Source organism: Mytilus edulis, chromosome 3 (genome assembly GCF_963676685.1).
Source record: "Mytilus edulis chromosome 3, xbMytEdul2.2, whole genome shotgun sequence".
In the NCBI taxonomy this organism is placed as follows: domain Eukaryota; kingdom Metazoa; phylum Mollusca; class Bivalvia; order Mytilida; family Mytilidae; genus Mytilus; species Mytilus edulis.
The window spans coordinates 103,862,979-103,880,989 of record NC_092346.1 but is presented as its reverse complement, the minus strand read 5'-3'; the positions used below and the strand labels follow the sequence as shown (position 1 = coordinate 103,880,989).

The following is an 18,011-nucleotide window of genomic DNA, read 5'->3' as shown; positions in this document are numbered from 1 at the left end:
AACAGTCAGAGAAAAATATAACCTTGTGAATTACCATAATATAGATGTCAGCAGATTGTAAACTGTATAATATTTAGTTTGATTTTAATTTACTGATAACAAAATAAATATTTATACCAATAAAAGCAATGTTCAAAAATCTGATTAAAGTGTTGAATCGAAAATCTTTTAGAAATAGTTTATTTAAAGGATTCATAAGTTTCCGATGATCGTATCTAAATTTTCAGGCTTGGTAAACAACATGGTTGTAAAAATAAGGATCAGCTATCCTGTTTGAAATGTATGATTATGACAAAAGATTTGACATATTGTTATGCAAATTTGCAGGTCTGTAATTTCTTTAAAAATGTCTGTGAATAAGATGGTAATATTTTGTGTTGTGCTTATTTCCAATACTTTAATAATTGTGAAACTAGAATGAATATGAGCCTCTATATTGATAAATGTATATCTGATTTGAAAGGAGTATTGATTTGGAATAAATACAGTAAAATGATCATTAGAAAATATGATGGTTTACTGTTGGTACATGTCATGCTTAATGCCTTGTATATTCTAGTTATTCTTCATTAGTAATCATCAATAGAACATATACTACTGCTTAGTTTGATATCTATACATGACAATAGAACATATACTACTGCTTAGTTTGATATCTATACATGACCCTTCCAATATATGAGAACTAAAAAAGAATTAAAGCTTGTTTGCTAAAACTGAATTAATTCCTGTAAGTGTGTTTTTATATTAGGTTAAATTGGATTGCCATATAAAATAAGGAGATGTGGTATGATTGCCAATCTTATAGAATAAGGAGATGTGGTATGATTGCCAATAAAATAAGGAGATGTGGTATGATTGCCAATAAAATAAGGAGATGTGGTATGATTGCCAATAAAATAAGGAGATGTGGTATGATTGCCAATAAAATAAGGAGATGTGGTATGATTGCCTGTAATCTAACAACTGTACACCAGAGACCAAATGATGCAAATGTTTAGCATCTTGATATTTTGTAAAAATGTTTTCCTTAGTGTTCTAGATTTGTTATAGCTTTTCACCACTTTAAGAGAGGCAAAGACCTAAAATTTGGAATTATTATTCCGATTTAGATTTTGATAAGTCTTACCAATAGTCCAATACAGTTTGGTTTTTTTTTCTTACAAAATAGTTGTTGGAAAATAGTGAGACAATGAAAATCAAATGCATTAAAGGTGATGTTACTGCAAATTTGATCCAGAAAGTATTTTGCTATCTTAAAGTTTATTTTGTTAACAATAAATTTTTGATGATTTTAGCTGTTGTTGGAGGAAAAATACTTCTTTATTGATATTAAAACCAATTAATCACATGAATTGCATAGAATATCAAATTGGTACCACAAAGATCCAACCCACATAATGCTATTAGTTCTGTTTTCCAGCATGTTTTTATACAAATCGTATCGATTCTGTAATCGAGTCAATAGCACCTTTTAGACATTTTATACAGTATTAAGATTGATTTGAGAGGCCAATTGAATTTTCACTTGGTTCTCATAATTTACAGTTAGTCTGGGCTGAGCAATAGAAACATGAAGAGAGAGCTGTATAAAATTACTCTAAGTAATTCTGAGGGCAATTTGTCAGGATAATGTGTTTTCTTTATTTAACATTGAAACATCAGTATGCAGCCTTGAATTGAAAACAATCAGAAACTCAGAAATGTTTATCACATGTTTACTTAGTAGTCTTAATTTTGGTTTGCAAATAAATAGAGCTGTTGTTTCTATTAAAAAAAAAATACAATATTCATACAGACAAAATTTGGAAAACCAGTTTATTTTTTTTTTTTGTTCATGGACAGAAAACATGCTGTAAATATTTTTGTTTATGAGTGAATACAATAGTTTTATTATACCACACGTAATAATTAGCATCACCCCTTTAGCTCTTGTTTTTGTTCAGAATTTTTTAATCTTCATGCGCCCCAAAAAACAGTATTTCAGTGCTTTGACATTAATAAATAAGTGAGAAATGATGTAACTAAAGTTCAATTTAACTGGATTGGTGTTAATAATCAGATAATCAATAGGTTTCCCTCTAATACAGCCTTGGTCTTCAGTATAACAAACCTAATACAGAATTATGTTAGCTTGAGCTCTGGTTTCTGTTGGAATGTTTCATTTTAATGTGTCTGTGTCAAGGCTAACAAACGAGTCCTGTCTTGTCAAAAAGAGTTGAGTTATGAATAAACTACCAGTTTTTTCTTTTAACAAGAATTAATTAAAATTTGTAGATTTTGTTTCTTTTTCAATACCAGTGACTCATTCTTTAATTTGACTATCAAGCAATTTATTATATGTGTTACCAGTAAAGCAAGGCCATAGCTAGGCATCTTATTTTAGTGAGGCAAAATAAATGAGCTGATCAAAGCGAGGCGAAATTTTTTTTTGGAGGGTATGAAATGAATGGTGCAAAATCCTGCATTCTAGGCATTTTTAGAGAGTTTGATAATGTTTGAATTTGGACACTTTTTATATAAATTTTTCATTTTTTAAGACTTTTACTAACACCAAATTTTTAACAACTTTATTTAAATTTATATGTAAGATAATCATCCAAATATCACTGATTTGAGTCTGCTGCCAGAACATAGAACAAACTTCGATTCAGTAGAGTTTTCCAAATTTTTCTATGGCCGGTTCAGTCAAATGGTTTCAGAATCATAATTTGGTCTGCTGATATCCTTATCGTGATTAACATGGAGCATGGCAAGACCGCACAATCTCGCGCCACTCATGCATGCTCTTTTCCAATTTTTTAGTTGTTTCAGGACAGTCTGTGTTTTTAAAGGTAGCACATCATCATCAACACAATGATCAATGTCTTCTTCCAATTCCTTCTCCATCAGCAATTCGGTAGCAGCATCGGTAGTAACAGTTTTGTTTGCAAAAGGGAATTAAGCTTTCCTGTAAGCACCATTACAGTCGCAGTTACAAAATATTAAAATGGCTTTTATGCTGACAAAGAGTAGACAGACTAGGGATAGAATGAGAGTAAGATACATGTATATGATTCTATCTATAGAGTACTTATATATGGGTACAGGAAAATTGGAATGGATTTTTGACGTTTGTACATGTAGTTCCGTAATTTCACAATATTTCTGGAAATAGTTGGTGGTATTTTAGTTCCAGAATCTATAAATTTAAGGGTTTGGGTTTGGGGGTGTCCGAAACCTTAACCCCGAATATAAAGAAACGAAATTCCGTAGTCCTGAATAAGTAAAGACAAAATCCTGTATTAAAGGTTCTACCATTCCTCAATAATATCAAATTGGAATATGGGATATTCTTTCAATTTTTAAGGTTAAAGAAACATGGATAAAAACTAATCCATGCATTCATGTTTCATATTATTTATATTTCATTTATCTGTAAAGAGAAAGTTTAAAGTTCGTGAAATGAATACGCAGACAGGACTGCCCCTTACGATGCCCAGTACTTGATTTGTCAAAAGTTGGTAAAACGGAGAAATGAATACGCAGACAGGACTGCCCCCTTCCGAAGACCAGTACTTTATTTTTCAGTCTACTTATCGTTTTTTTATTGTTCTAATGAAGTTATATACAATACTCAGACTCTGTTAAAAAAAAAAGTTTACTAGAATTATTCCTTCTTTACCTTCAGTGTCGCTTTTCCCTTTTCTGCAAGAGCCTGTTTTTAACTAAAGATCCATGATGATTATCGTTACTAGGTTAATGTAATCGAGAAACACCACCCGTTGAGATGCTGAGTTATTTCCAGGAAGAATAGTTTAAAAGGAATGATGACAAGTTATAGAAATTAAGGTTGAGACAGAACAACAAATGACTATTATATTTATATATATGTATAAAAAAAAATTGATCAATGTTGAAATTTTAGTGAGGCAATTGCCTCACTTGCCTCAAGGGTAGCTACGGCCTTGTAAAGGTGTATGAATTAAGGAATGGTAGGACTATCAAAACCAATCATTTAATCAGAGTTATTGCCCTTGCTGTTAGTTGGAGATAAAAGGAAAACAAGACCTGCTTTGGGGAATGTCAAGTTTTATTAAAAAAAAGAAATAACTGTAGAAATGATCTATATATAATTTTATTTCTATGAAAGGAATGTAAACAATTTATTTTAGGTGTTTCTGTATGTTTATATGTAATCCTATCCTTACTTGGAAGTTATATTTATATTCTGTTCTTTTCCCTTACATAAATCTTTTGAGGTAATCAATCTAATTTGGTATTGTTGCTAACATTACCAGCTCTCTAAGGATTTGTCATTTTCTACTGAACCTAATTAACTGCTTAAAAGAATCAAGACGACTTTGATGAATTGGTAGAAAATGGTATGTTTGCATATTGAGTATCAAATTAGCCAATATTTCATATTTGTAACGAGCAACCACAAACCATGTTTCCGCATATAATTTGTTAAGTGCAACATACATTCTTTCTGTTACATCATAATTGATTTCATTATAAAGTTTAGATGTACTGAATATTTTCAATTGAAAGCATTATTTTTCTGTGTTATTGAAAAGTTCATTCTTTATAATTGAAAAGATACAATACATGTATTTATTCATTAGAATTTGTACTTTTGATTGGCTGACAGCAATCATGAGGAACCCCAATATCATATTTTATTTTCATATGAAATACAACGGCTATGACTGAAAAGGCTTTCCTTAATTGACAATGTTAAAATAATGCAGTGAAAAACAAACAAAAATTTGATGTAACTCTTTAATTTCATGGTTGAAGCATAAAATGTAATTATAAAAATGGTATGCTTCGTTTTATAATTTTATAGGGCTATAAAAGAGTTGATAACAATTCTGCTCTTCATACAAAATGTGCTTTGATCAACACTTTAACACCCCAAAAACATTATAAAACTCTAAGTTAATGTTATTATTTCAGGGGTTTTATTATTCGTAAAGTCTCAGGTTTACTGAGGGGGTGGTATGATTAAAATGATATAGCTGCATTAAAATAGTTTTATAGGTTAAAGTATCAACATGGAGCCTTGACTCACACCATACAGGAAGCTATAAAGGGCCCCAAAATAACAAGTGTAATACCATTCAAACAGGAATACCAACAGTCTAATCTATATAAAAAAAACGAGAAACACCCTTATCTCAAACAATAGTGTAACATGACAACAAACAAGAAACACCCTTATCTCAAACATTAGTGTAACATGACAACAAACAAGAAACACCCTTATCTGAAACAATAGTGTAACATGACAACAAACAAGAAACACCCTTATCTCAAACATTAGTGTAACATGACAACAAACAAGAAACACCCTTATCTCAAACATTAGTGTAACATGACAACAAACAAGAAACACCCTTATCTCAAACATTAGTGTAACATGACAACAAACAAGAAACACCCTTATCTGAAACAATAGTGTAACATGACAACAAACAAGAAACACCCTTATCTCAAACATTAGTGTAACATGACAACAAACAAGAAACACCCTTATCTCAAACATTAGTGTAACATGACAACAAACAAGAAACACCCTTATCTCAAACATTAGTGTAACATGACAACAAACAAGAAACACCCTTATCTCAAACAATAGTGTAACATGACAACAAACGAGAAACACCCATTTCTCAAACATTAGTGTAACATGACAACAAACAAGAAACACCCTTATCTGAAACATTAGTGTAACATGACAACAAACAAGAAACACCCTTATCTGAAACATTAGTGTAACATGACAACAAACAAGAAACACCCTTATCTGAAACATTAGTGTAACATGACAACAAACAAGAAACACCCTTATCTGAAACATTAGTGTAACATGACAACATAGAAAGACATACCCTTATCTCAAACAATAGTGTAACATGACAACATAGAAAGACACACTATAAAATAGTTTTATAGGTTAAAGTATCAACATGGAGCCTTGACTCACACCATACAGGAAGCTATAAAGGGCCCCAAAATAACAAGTGTAATACCATTCAAACAGGAATACCAACAGTCTAATCTATAAAAAAAAAAACGAGAAACACCCTTATCTTAAACAATAGTGTAACATGACAACAAACAAGAAACACCCTTATCTCAAACATTAGTGTAACATGACAACAAACAAGAAACACCCTTATCTCAAACAATAGTGTAACATGACAACAAACGAGAAACACCCATTTCTCAAACATTAGTGTAACATGACAACAAACAAGAAACACCCTTATCTGAAACATTAGTGTAACATGACAACAAACGAGAAACACCCTTATCTGAAACATTAGTGTAACATGACAACAAACAAGAAACACCCTTATCTGAAACATTAGTGTAACATGACAACAAACAAGAAACACCCTTATCTGAAACATTAGTGTACATGACAACAAACAAGAAACACCCTTATCTGAAACATTAGTGTAACATGACAACAAACAAGAAACACCCTTATCTGAAACATTAGTGTAACATGACAACAAACAAGAAACACCCTTATCTCAAACATTAGTGTAACATGACAACAAACAAGAAACACCCTTATCTGAAACAATAGTGTAACATGACAACAAACAAGAAACACCCTTATCTGAAACAATAGTGTAACATGACAACAAACGAGAAACACCCTTATCTGAAACAATAGTGTAACATGACAACAAACGAGAAACACCCTTATCTGAAACAATAGTGTAACATGACAACAAACGAGAAACACCCTTATCTCAAACATTAGTGTAACATGACAACAAACAAGAAACACCCTTATCTCAAACATTAGTGTAACATGACAACAAACAAGAAACACCCTTATCTGAAACATTAGTGTAACATGACAACAAACAAGAAACACCCTTATCTCAAACATTAGTGTAACATGACAACAAACGAGAAACACCCTTATCTGAAACAATAGTGTAACATGACAACAAACAAGAAACACCCTTATCTGAAACAATAGTGTAACATGACAACAAACAAGAAACACCCTTATCTGAAACATTAGTGTAACATGACAACAAACAAGAAACACCCTTATCTCAAACATTAGTGTAACATGACAACAAACAAGAAACACCCTTATCTGAAACAATAGTGTAACATGACAACAAACGAGAAACACCCTTATCTCAAACATTAGTGTAACATGACAACAAACAAGAAACACCCTTATCTCAAACAATAGTGTAACATGACAACAAACAAGAAACACCCTTATCTCAAACAATAGTGTAACATGACAACAAACAAGAAACACCCTTATCTGAAACAATAGTGTAACATGACAACAAACAAGAAACACCCTTATCTCAAACATTAGTGTAACATGACAACAAACAAGAAACACCCTTATCTAAAACAATAGTGTAACATGACAACAAACAAGAAACACCCTTATCTAAAACAATAGTGTAACATGACAACATAGAAAGACACACCCTTATCTCAAACAATAGTGTAACATGACAACATAGAAAGACACACTATAAAATATCAATTGAGATGGCTTAACTTAATCAAAAGAAGTATTTACATGAGATTATATAGATTTGATACAATGTTATGAAGAAATTACATGAGACTATATAGATTTGATCCAATGTTATGAAGTAATTACAAGAGACTATATAGATTTGATCCAATGTTATGAAGTAATTACATGAGACTTTATAGATTCGATACAATGTTATGAAGTAATTACATGACACTATATAGATTTGATACAATGTTATGAAGTAATAACATGACACTATATAGATTTGATACAATGTAATGAAGTAATTACATGACACTATATAGATTTGATACAATGAAGTAATAGCATGACACTATATAGATTTGATACAATGTTATGAAGTAATTACATGACACTATATAGATTTGATACCATGTTATGAAGAAATTACATGACACTATATAGATTTGATACACTGTTATGAAGTAATTATATGACACTATATAGATTTGATACAATATTGTTATGAAGTAATTACATGACACTATATAGATTTGATACAATGTTATGAAGTAATTACATGACACTATATAGATTTGATACAATGTTATGAAGTATGTACAAGAGTTTATATAAGATACATTATTGAATCCACATCCTTTTAGTCTAGTTTATTGGAAAGATTATGTTATGATATACCATGGACATACATAGCATTTGAAAATCTCTTTTTGAAAAAGAAACGGGAACTGGCAGTCACTTGCTAGTCATGCTCATGATAATTTGAAGTTCTGTCATGTTTTCTGATCAGTTGAGTTTGAAAGTATTTCCCAGAGATAGTCAGTGATATGTAATTGCAGTGAATTTCTTTTCCATCAGTTTCTGCAATTTTTGCTATGATGCAAAGCAGTTGTTTATCTAGGGATTTTTTTTTTAATAAGAACTTTACTTAAGTACTGACCATAATGTTTTTCTATTTCAGTTATATGATAAAATCAACACTCAAACAGCTACTCCAGTCCGCCCTCCACCCTCCGATTCTGTCCATAAAACAGTGGAGGTAAGTGGTGACCACAAAACAGCTATTCCAGTCCGCCCTACACCCTATGATGCAGTTAAACAATCAAGGGAGGTAAGTTGGAGTTCTCTCCCTTATTCCTGGAGTTCACTCCCTTATTCCTATTCCTGCAACAGTTTTTATGTTGTGTATGGTGCAAGTTAGAAGTTTTAGTTGTTATGAGAATGTCTTAGAGCATTTGATATAGTTTTAAAATCAGTATTGGTGTCTGAATATCAATAAACATTTTCTGGTTTAGCATTTGACATAGATTGTGTACTGGATATGCATAGTTGCATGTAGAGAACTGAACACTCATGATTTGAAAATGGCATCAAGGACTTGAACTGTTAGATTTAAGTCAGGTTTTCTTGAAGTGGGATAAGTATAGGTTAGCTCCCTTCTGATTTGGAAATTTTCAGGTTTTTCTTTCCAGAGTTGAATGCTACGATTCTTAGTGATAAAAAGTGATTTTTTTCGAAATTGGAGAACAAAAGTGTGGAAAAACTTTAGTTTACATAAAAATATTAAATTTTGAGAAACAACTTTTTCCTAAGCATGCAATAACTGTTGATATAACGGTACACTATTGTATTCAAAATTGATTCCTGTTTTCCAATTTGGAGTAAAAACGTCATTGTTTCTTAACTAATCTAAAATTGTGAGAAACATCTCATTGTGGAAGGATTTAAATCAATATTAATATGTAGGTTTAGCTTGTTATTCCAGGCTCCTCACCTAACACAGGCATTTTGTTTTGTTTGATTATCTGAATTAAGTTTTGTTTATATACATCACACAAAAATATACAAACAGGCCCTTCCTAACATCTTCTGTTTTCTAGTTTACTCTTTTTGTCAATGAATATGTATATTAGATAGGAAGGATACTTCTACTATTTAGATTTGTTGAGATTGAATCCAAAATTTATCAAGTCATCCTATTAATGGAGATCATAAATTTGAAAAGCAAGTACCAGATTAATAAATTTCCTGGACTTATATAGGAGGTAAGTAAAAAAGAATGACCAACGAATATACATAAAATCGTTTTCATAATAGCGTGGACAACAGCAATATGTATGTTGGTGATAAAACTAAATCCTTTACCTTTCACTTGTTTGTCATTGACTAACGATAACAGTGATTTTACACTCACTCAGTCTGTCAGAGGCCTTCAAATGTGGATTTAAATAGAATAAAAGAATAAAGTACATGCAGGTGCACGAGAAGATACAAAGAGAAGTACAAATGTATTTAACATTTAAATCAGCACACAAGGTTTAGTCCTCTGCTAGTTCTTTGTAATATTTGATTTAGACATTTAGAACCTTTGGCGACCCCACAGTTTAAATGTCTATAACACATACTATATGACAGGCAAGCGATACAGACAAATGTTCACCTAATCTGACCCAGTCAATTGTTAAGCTGAGCATGCAAAGAAATGGTCTTGTCCATACTGTTATGAAAATGATTCTAATACTTGCTACCATTTAAAGCACACTACCATTTTTAGAACAAACAATGATTTAGTAAAACTGGTGTATTACCTTTCTTACCTTTCAAAAGTAGTTTCATAAATGATATATACTGTTGAATACTAACAGAATGAGAGCTCTTAGTGTACATGTACTGACTATTTTTGCATTTTGATCAAGCTAAGGTAAAATAAACCTATCCTATGAATGAGAAAGAAAGCAGTAAAATTATCCATTTTAAGTTTTATTACTGATCAGAAAAAATCTTAAAGATAGTTCAGAGAAGGGTTAATTATTTTTCCTTAGAAATGGCCAGGTTACTGTCTTTGAAATTGATGCTAATGTATTAGGTTTTATTGCATTGATTTTGTGGAAAATATTGAATACTATCAATTAATTCTAGAGTTACTTCTTTTTGAATGATTTCAGTGAAAATCTATAAATAATATGAAATCTAAAACCATTTTATGTAGTTGTTTTTGTTAAGTATTTTCTTCTGTGTATCACATAACCTTGAAGTAAGCAATTGCCTTTTTTTTTTACTTTTATATCAAAGCATAATTTATCATAGCTAAGCGTTCAACATTCAAGTTAAATTTAATTACAGGTTTTGGAAACAATCAAGAAACGTCCGTCAGAATATGCAACTGTCTGTGAAGAATTATCACAAATCTTATCCAAGCCACATATCACGGTAAGTCATTTTATTGTCATGGTTCTTAGTCACATATCACTGTAAGTCACAAATCTTATCCAAGTCACATATCACGGTAAGTCATCTTATTGTTTTGGTTCTGAGTCAAGACACATATCACGGTATGTCATGGTTCTTAGTCAAGCCACATATCACGGTAAGTCATCTTATTGTCATGGTTCTTAGTCAAGACACATATCATGGTAGGTCACAGATCAAGTCAGGTATCATATTATCCAAGTCACAAGATTGTGAAAGATCTTAGTTGTCACATGTTGTTAGTCAAGTCACATTTTATTAGTCACAATATTGTCAAGAATCTTAGTCAAGTCACATTATATTGTTACATTGCCATATTGTCAAGGATCTAAGTCACAATGCATGGAGAGTCATCAGATTTTCACATATCATGCCAGGTAAGTCACAATATTGTCAATGATCTAAGTCAAGTCAAATATCATGGTATGATAAATTTGTTTCTTCTATAAGCCATGGAATATCAAGTATATGTACTACAGACATGACAAATAAGTTATTTCTATAAGCCAGGAAGTATTCAGGCAGGATAAATAAGTTTCTATAAGCTAAAATACATCAAGTCTATGTACTCAAGGCAGGATAAAGTTATTTCTATGCTTCATGAAGTATCAAGTATTTGTAACTCAGGCAGGATAAATAAGTTATTTCCTTTTTCTTGCTATGTTGAAGACAGCCGGTTGAAGACCCATTTGTGCATGGCCTTAGGCTGAAATCTGCTATTTGGTCAGGTTGTTGCCTTTTTGACACATTCCCCATTTAAATTCTCAATTTTATTTCTATAAGTCATGAAGTATCCAGTACAAGTATCCCACATTAGATAAATTAGTTTCAGTTTAGTTTAGTTAATACATTAAGTCTGTGTACCTCCGCCATCTAGTATTATGTACCTCAGCCATGATAAATAAGTTATTCTTTATGGGCCATGCAGTATCAAGCATATGCAACCATTTCAGTATAAATAAATATCTAGAGATATGATATATGAGCCATGAAGTATCAAGAGAAACAGGTCTCTACAGCTGTAACTTCTAAAGGGATTAAGTAATGCATGATCAATTAAGATTTACTTATCTTAAAAAGAGATGTAAAGATTTTATTTCTGATATATATAACTTTATTTCTCTATTATAGAGATTTGGTGTACATGAAATATATAAATCAGAAAATTACAAAAAACAAAGAATTAAAGTCACCGTTTAAAGTTAATATGAGAAAAAAATTAGCACTGTCTATAATATCGGTAACGGACACATCTTCTATCGATTGTAGAAATCTCTGCAGATTGTTTCAACGTGACAAACACAAGTCTTAGACAAAAAAGTTAATTCATCATTTTCTAATTCATATGACGTATTGCAAGAGAGAATTGTTGTTGTGAGTTCATGTGCCGAAAGACTGTCCATAAAAACACTGAACTGAATGGGATTAATGTAAATAATGTCTTGCCATAGATCATCTCTTTTGTCTTGTATAAAATCACAGGATACCAGTAAGTGTTCAACGATATTCAAGAAGAACTTTCCACATTTGTCGCAAAGTAAATGTTTATCTTCGTAGCGTACAATGATAATGGAGTAATCTTACAAAAAGATAAACATTGGAGTTGTTTCCCTTGCACCATACTTGGTCCTGTGAAATCATGATAGAAAATTTTCATATTTCAGGAAAACTAACTCCACACTTTTTATTGATCAAATTCAATTAGGGGTCATATAAATATCACTTTGTATTGAAGTGGTATTGATGTGTGTATATTAAGGATATATATTTGATCCAATAGAAATTGGATGCTTTATTATTTCCTTTTAAAGACTACTTTGTTGTGGATTATTAATGTTTGATAAGTTTTGCTGAGTTGTATGTTTTTGTTTGTGTAACACTGAGAATCATGTCAGAAACAATTCCAGAATAAAGGACACAATCTGATAGGAAAGGGATTTAGGAATAATTTGTTTATCAGTAAGAAGTCAGATGTACAGTCCTTGAGACCACATCAACTTTCCAGACCTGGACTGGGTTGCACAAACGTCTATTAAAGTTAATAGTCTATTAAAAGTACACTTAAATTTAATAGTCTATTACTTGCGTTGCACAAAATTTAATTAACGTTAAGAGTCTATTAACTCACTATTAAATTTAATTGAACGAAGGAGCGCTATTAAGTCCTTAATTGTACATTTAAAATGGATGCCATGCAAGTGCTTGGATGACTTGTACCTCAAAATCAGCCGAAGAATACCGTGACAGGCTTCTCAACTCGATGATTTGACGGACTGAGAGCCTCGCACAGCCGGTGATATCCCACATTGTATGATTTCGTCACAAAAAGAATTGTTTTTGTTATTATTAAAATAATAATAGAAAGAAAAGATAAACATTGATAAGTTTTTTTGAAGCATAAATGAAGATATAATTGTAATTCTATGATTAACCATTGTCATTATGAATCTATTAGGGAAACAATGGTTTTATTTTCAATACGGCAAGTGTCAATAACTTTAAAACTGAAGAAAAAAACTTTTGCCCTCATCCTTGGAAGTATGCTTTGTTCAAACTGAAATATATTCCTTAGTATAAAATCCATTCTCCAAAATTAACAATTTTTAAAAGGCATGCATGGACGAAAGCATTGGACATTTGAAAACCTTTTATAACAGGGGTGAAGAATGTGCAATCTCCGTTGACGTTTTGATAAAGAGTGCTTTCTTTCACGTCCGCATTTCTATCAAGTATGGCATGCCAAGTTAACATTTTAATGATTGCTACAGCTAGATAAGAAACACAAATAACAGAGCAGTGCACAATACCATACATTATTATTCGTAAGACATAAAGAGAAACTACGTGATAATTTTGATATATTACACAGTGAATTAATTTAGTTTTTTTTTTTAAATAAAGATGGCATATAGTGTGTATATTGTCCATAATATTTATAACCAATAAATAAATACATATATACCTAACTAACATTTTTTTTTGCAACTGAAAACTGTTATATAGATGAAACGAAACTATCCGACACTTTTGTATATCTTGGGTATAAACTTCAAACAAATATCTGATATTGACATTGGATAGGGTTCATAATAACATAAACAATTATTGGACTTTTGGGGATCGCCCAGATATTCCGACACCCCACTGGTCCAACACCCCAATAGTCCGATAAAGGTTAATAAGTGCCGTAATAGAAAATATACTTCATGAGTAGAGCTTCATGAGGGTGTTGATGTGGATTTACAGAATAGAGAATAATGATTGGGGGGTTACAGAATAGAGAAAAATGAGGTCCTAAAATAATGAGCAAAAGTATAAAAAATAGAGAAAATGGCAAACATTTTAAAGAATACAGATATGAAAGACCCCCTCCTCCCCAATGCAGACACCCTTTGATAGAATAATTGTTGACATGGTATTTGAACTATTCGTTCTAATATCACAGAAACAGATTTTAGCATGCCACCTATCGGGTATAACTATCAAAGAAGTACCATGACCATATGCATATAAAGAAAATGAAAACTTTGCAAGTTTTGGTATAAGAAAATGGGAACACATTATACTAAAAAAAAGAAATGTCATCGGCAGTGCAGTCTCTCTTCATAACGAAAAATGTTCACGTAATCAGGGAACGACCATTTAACTTCAAGGGGGTTATGGTTTTTTCCTAAAAAAAATATTCTGATCCCCAATTTGATGGAAAAAAATATTTCTGGTCAAGCAGATGAAAAAAAAATATTTTGAATGCAGATTCCCCCTACCTTACATGTATATAGTGTTAAATGTCTGAGCCTGCTGCAAGCAAAATTCCCGGCGTTTCCTATTCAATACTAGTATGTACTTTCATTGTCTAGTGGCAGTTCAAGTGTCATGCCGGATTGCAACTATTACAGGGCCTATCTAATTTTTTTTACTGTCAAATGATTGTTCTCGGCCTGAACATGCATGTCAATAATATTTGCCACTGGACATCACGCAAAATTGAAATATTGTAAGTACTTTATGATATGTTACTTGTATTATTATTATACCCCCGCTTTGAAAAAAGGGGGTATACTGTTTTACCTCTGTCTGTCCTTCCGTCAGTCCGTCAGTCTGTCAGTCAGTTCGTCCGTCCCATGAATATTTTTCGTCACATTTTTCTCAGGAACTACACTACCAGGATTTCTGAAATTTGGTCGCACCAATGTGGTGTCGGACTAATGGGACATCTGAATAACGGGGCTGCCCCGATTTATGATACTTAATTTCTTCCCTCGTGTATTTTTTTCGAGAATTTTCAATCCCTTGCAATGGCAACACACGCAATTTATTGTATCTTTTTTGAAATAAATTAGCGGCAAAATTTTTCTCATAGGAGATTAAAAATTTCTGATTTTACCACGATTGTGCCAAATACTATAGTAATTTATTCGAGTTCCCAACCTTCCATAAACGAAGTGAAAAATCGACTTAGATTGAGTCAGACTCTCAAAATGGAAGATATAAATATAGCAGGCTGCAGTTGTCAATTTTCTTTTGTAGACGTCGACTATAAACTTTACATTTAAATTAGTAACATAATGGAATTTAAGACTAATGCTTTTTTATTCCCCTATTCCCCTCGTTTTTCGAGACTTTTCTATCTTTTTCAATACAACATATGCAATTTCTTGTATTTTGGAATTGGACATGTTTTGGTGTCAATTGAAAGTAGACCCAGGGTTGCGTTCAATATATTAGCGGCTACGTAGATGTATGACTATTGAACGTGTAGCTAGCCTAGCAGCTACGTAGATATTAATAGCAGCTAGGCTAGCTACACGTTCAATAGTCATAAATCTACGTAGCACTATGTAGATCTATAATATGTAGCATTATTTAGCTGCTTCGATGTTGAACACAACCCCGTTGAAAAATGCTGAAATCGCTGAAATTGTGTTGACGTCATGGAAAATTGATGAAAATCGCTGAAATCGTGTTGACGTCATGGAAAATTGATGAAAATTGTGAAAAATCATGATGACGTCGTGAAAACGATGAAAATCGTAATGATGTTGTGAAAAAATGATGAAACTAGCAGAATTAAATGGAGCTTAATTGACTATTAAAATGTTAATAGTCACTTAATTGTCTATTAGTTAATAGTATCCTTAAAAGTGATTCGTGCAACGCTATTAAATCACTCTATTAACTAATTGTCAATTAGATATTTAATAGTCTATTAGAAGTTAATAGTCTATTAACTTAATAGACGTTTGTGCAACCCAGTCCTGCAAGTGAATCTATAGTACCTGTCTTTTCTCATGTCCATACTACTTGTATCATCAAGGTCAAATGAACTTATACTTTGTGCATGAGAGACGATAAAGGACCCAGAGGATGGGATTGTGGTTACGACAATTGGAACAAATCACTGTCATCTGTCAAACAGATAGTCCATGACATGTATATACTAATGTCATCTATAAAGCTTTTGAAGGGATGACTTCAACTTTTTCACTTGGAACCCTTTGTGTAATAGCTTCCTTGTAAGCATTAAACTTCTTTTTGAAGGGATGACTTGAACTTTTTCACTTAGAACCCTTTGTGTAATAGCTTCCTTTTAAGCATTAAACTTCTTTTTGAAGGGATGACTTCAACTTTATCACTTAGAACCCTTTGTGTAATAGCTTCCTTGTAAGCATTAAACTTCTTTTTGAAGGGATGACTTCAACTTTATCACTTAGAACCCTTTGTGTAATAGCTTCCTTGTAAGCATTAAACTTCTTTTTGAAGGGATGACTTGAACTTTTTCACTTGGAACCCTTTGTGTAATAGCTTCCTTGTAAGCATTAAACCTCTAAAGCATTTTCTTTCAACTGCAGATCACGCTTTAATAGATTATTATGTAACCAATAGGTTTTCCACTTAGTTTTTAAATGTGTTGCATATCTTGGTAATAAAGCTAATTAGAGAAGACTGTTTTATGCAGATGCTATGGCTGTATAATTAATATTTTAGAAGCACAGACAATTTGTTTTCTTTCGCTATAGAAAATAACTTCCCTAAGCCAACAGAGTTACCGAAACATAACATAAAAAGCGTGAATGAATTGATTATATAGTCCGTGTTTCTCGCCATTCTTTGATGAATCTTGACATAATTGCCATCATTCTCCATTAATTAAATCAACAACATCATCTTTCAGCTTTTGTTCGTACCTTTAAACTGTATCATCTGTCAATGATAAAAAAAACCTGTTGGTAAAAACTGCTCTTCTGTTGCACATGAAAACAACACTATCATCTTGTGTAATGTTTACACCATTTCATAGGAGGTTGTTTTCTGTTTGGAATTAAGCAGCATAGGAAAAATATTAGAGGAGTATTGTTGGCTCAGGTGTTCAGATATAGATTTTATTTAAATCACTTTATTGTGATATTTGAAGAATTGATGGCAGATGCTATAGAAGACAACTTTAGGAATCAGCAGGTGAGCAGATCAGTTATTGCATGTGAGATCAGTTATTGCATGCTCTTTATTTGGTTCTATTTGGAAAGTTTCATCTAAAGATTTATCCAAACTCATATTTTGATTTTTCTTCAGAGACAAATTTTAAAGAAATCATGTTAGATCCCAATTCCAAACATAACTTCCTTGCGTTGTTCCTGCATACACGTATAAATTATCTATAGATAATATTCAAGATTAATTTCAGGAAAGGTCTGTTGACCTGATAATCATGTTTTAATTCCCTCTCAGTCAGTACAACACTTTATAGACAACTTTCAAGTTCAATGCATTTCCGTCAAAAACTTATGTTTTAGTAAGCATCATTCAAGTGTTTAGGGGCATCATCCCTTTCCATGGTGTGCTATTGGTTGGAAAAATATGATCCTATATTGCATGAATTATTCTGCAAATCAAATTCTTAAAATTGACATACAGAGTGATACGTGACATGTCATTTCATGCAAGAAATAGCTAACAGTGGCCTCAACCATAAGAGAAGAGCTAATATATGATAGAATTGATTTAATATTCTGAAGGTTGTGTCCTTTAAAAGTCTTTAAACTATTAAATGACAACAGCAAGCTTTCTATAAAGTCTTTGGTCTACAAGAGCTGCTATTAAATCTAATGAGCCATTGTGATCCTCATATCAAAAGATAAAACCTATCTTATTTGAAACCAATTATAGTCTTGATTCAGAATAAGATGTATGTAATGAGCCATTATGGAGTAAAATTGGACCTTAAGATGTATGGATCTGTATGAAATAGGAGGTTTATTGT

General features: G+C 31.9%; 1 protein-coding gene across 34 annotated transcripts in view; it reads left to right on the top strand.

Annotated features, from left to right (window-relative positions):
* The window catches only part of LOC139514704 (peripheral plasma membrane protein CASK-like), a 181,863-nt gene that overhangs the window by 130,740 nt on the left and 33,112 nt on the right, over positions 1 to 18,011 (top strand). For 19 of the 34 annotated variants that reach the window (XM_071304269.1, XM_071304256.1, XM_071304264.1 and 16 more), the window contains 2 exons: positions 8,466 to 8,543; positions 10,628 to 10,714. In XM_071304269.1, coding sequence (XP_071160370.1) covers positions 8,466 to 8,543; positions 10,628 to 10,714 — 165 coding nt within the window. Of the gene's footprint in view, positions 1 to 8,465; positions 8,616 to 10,627; positions 10,715 to 18,011 lie in introns of all 34 variants that reach the window. The other 15 variants (XM_071304261.1, XM_071304246.1, XM_071304260.1 and 12 more) reach the window with 1 other exon arrangement.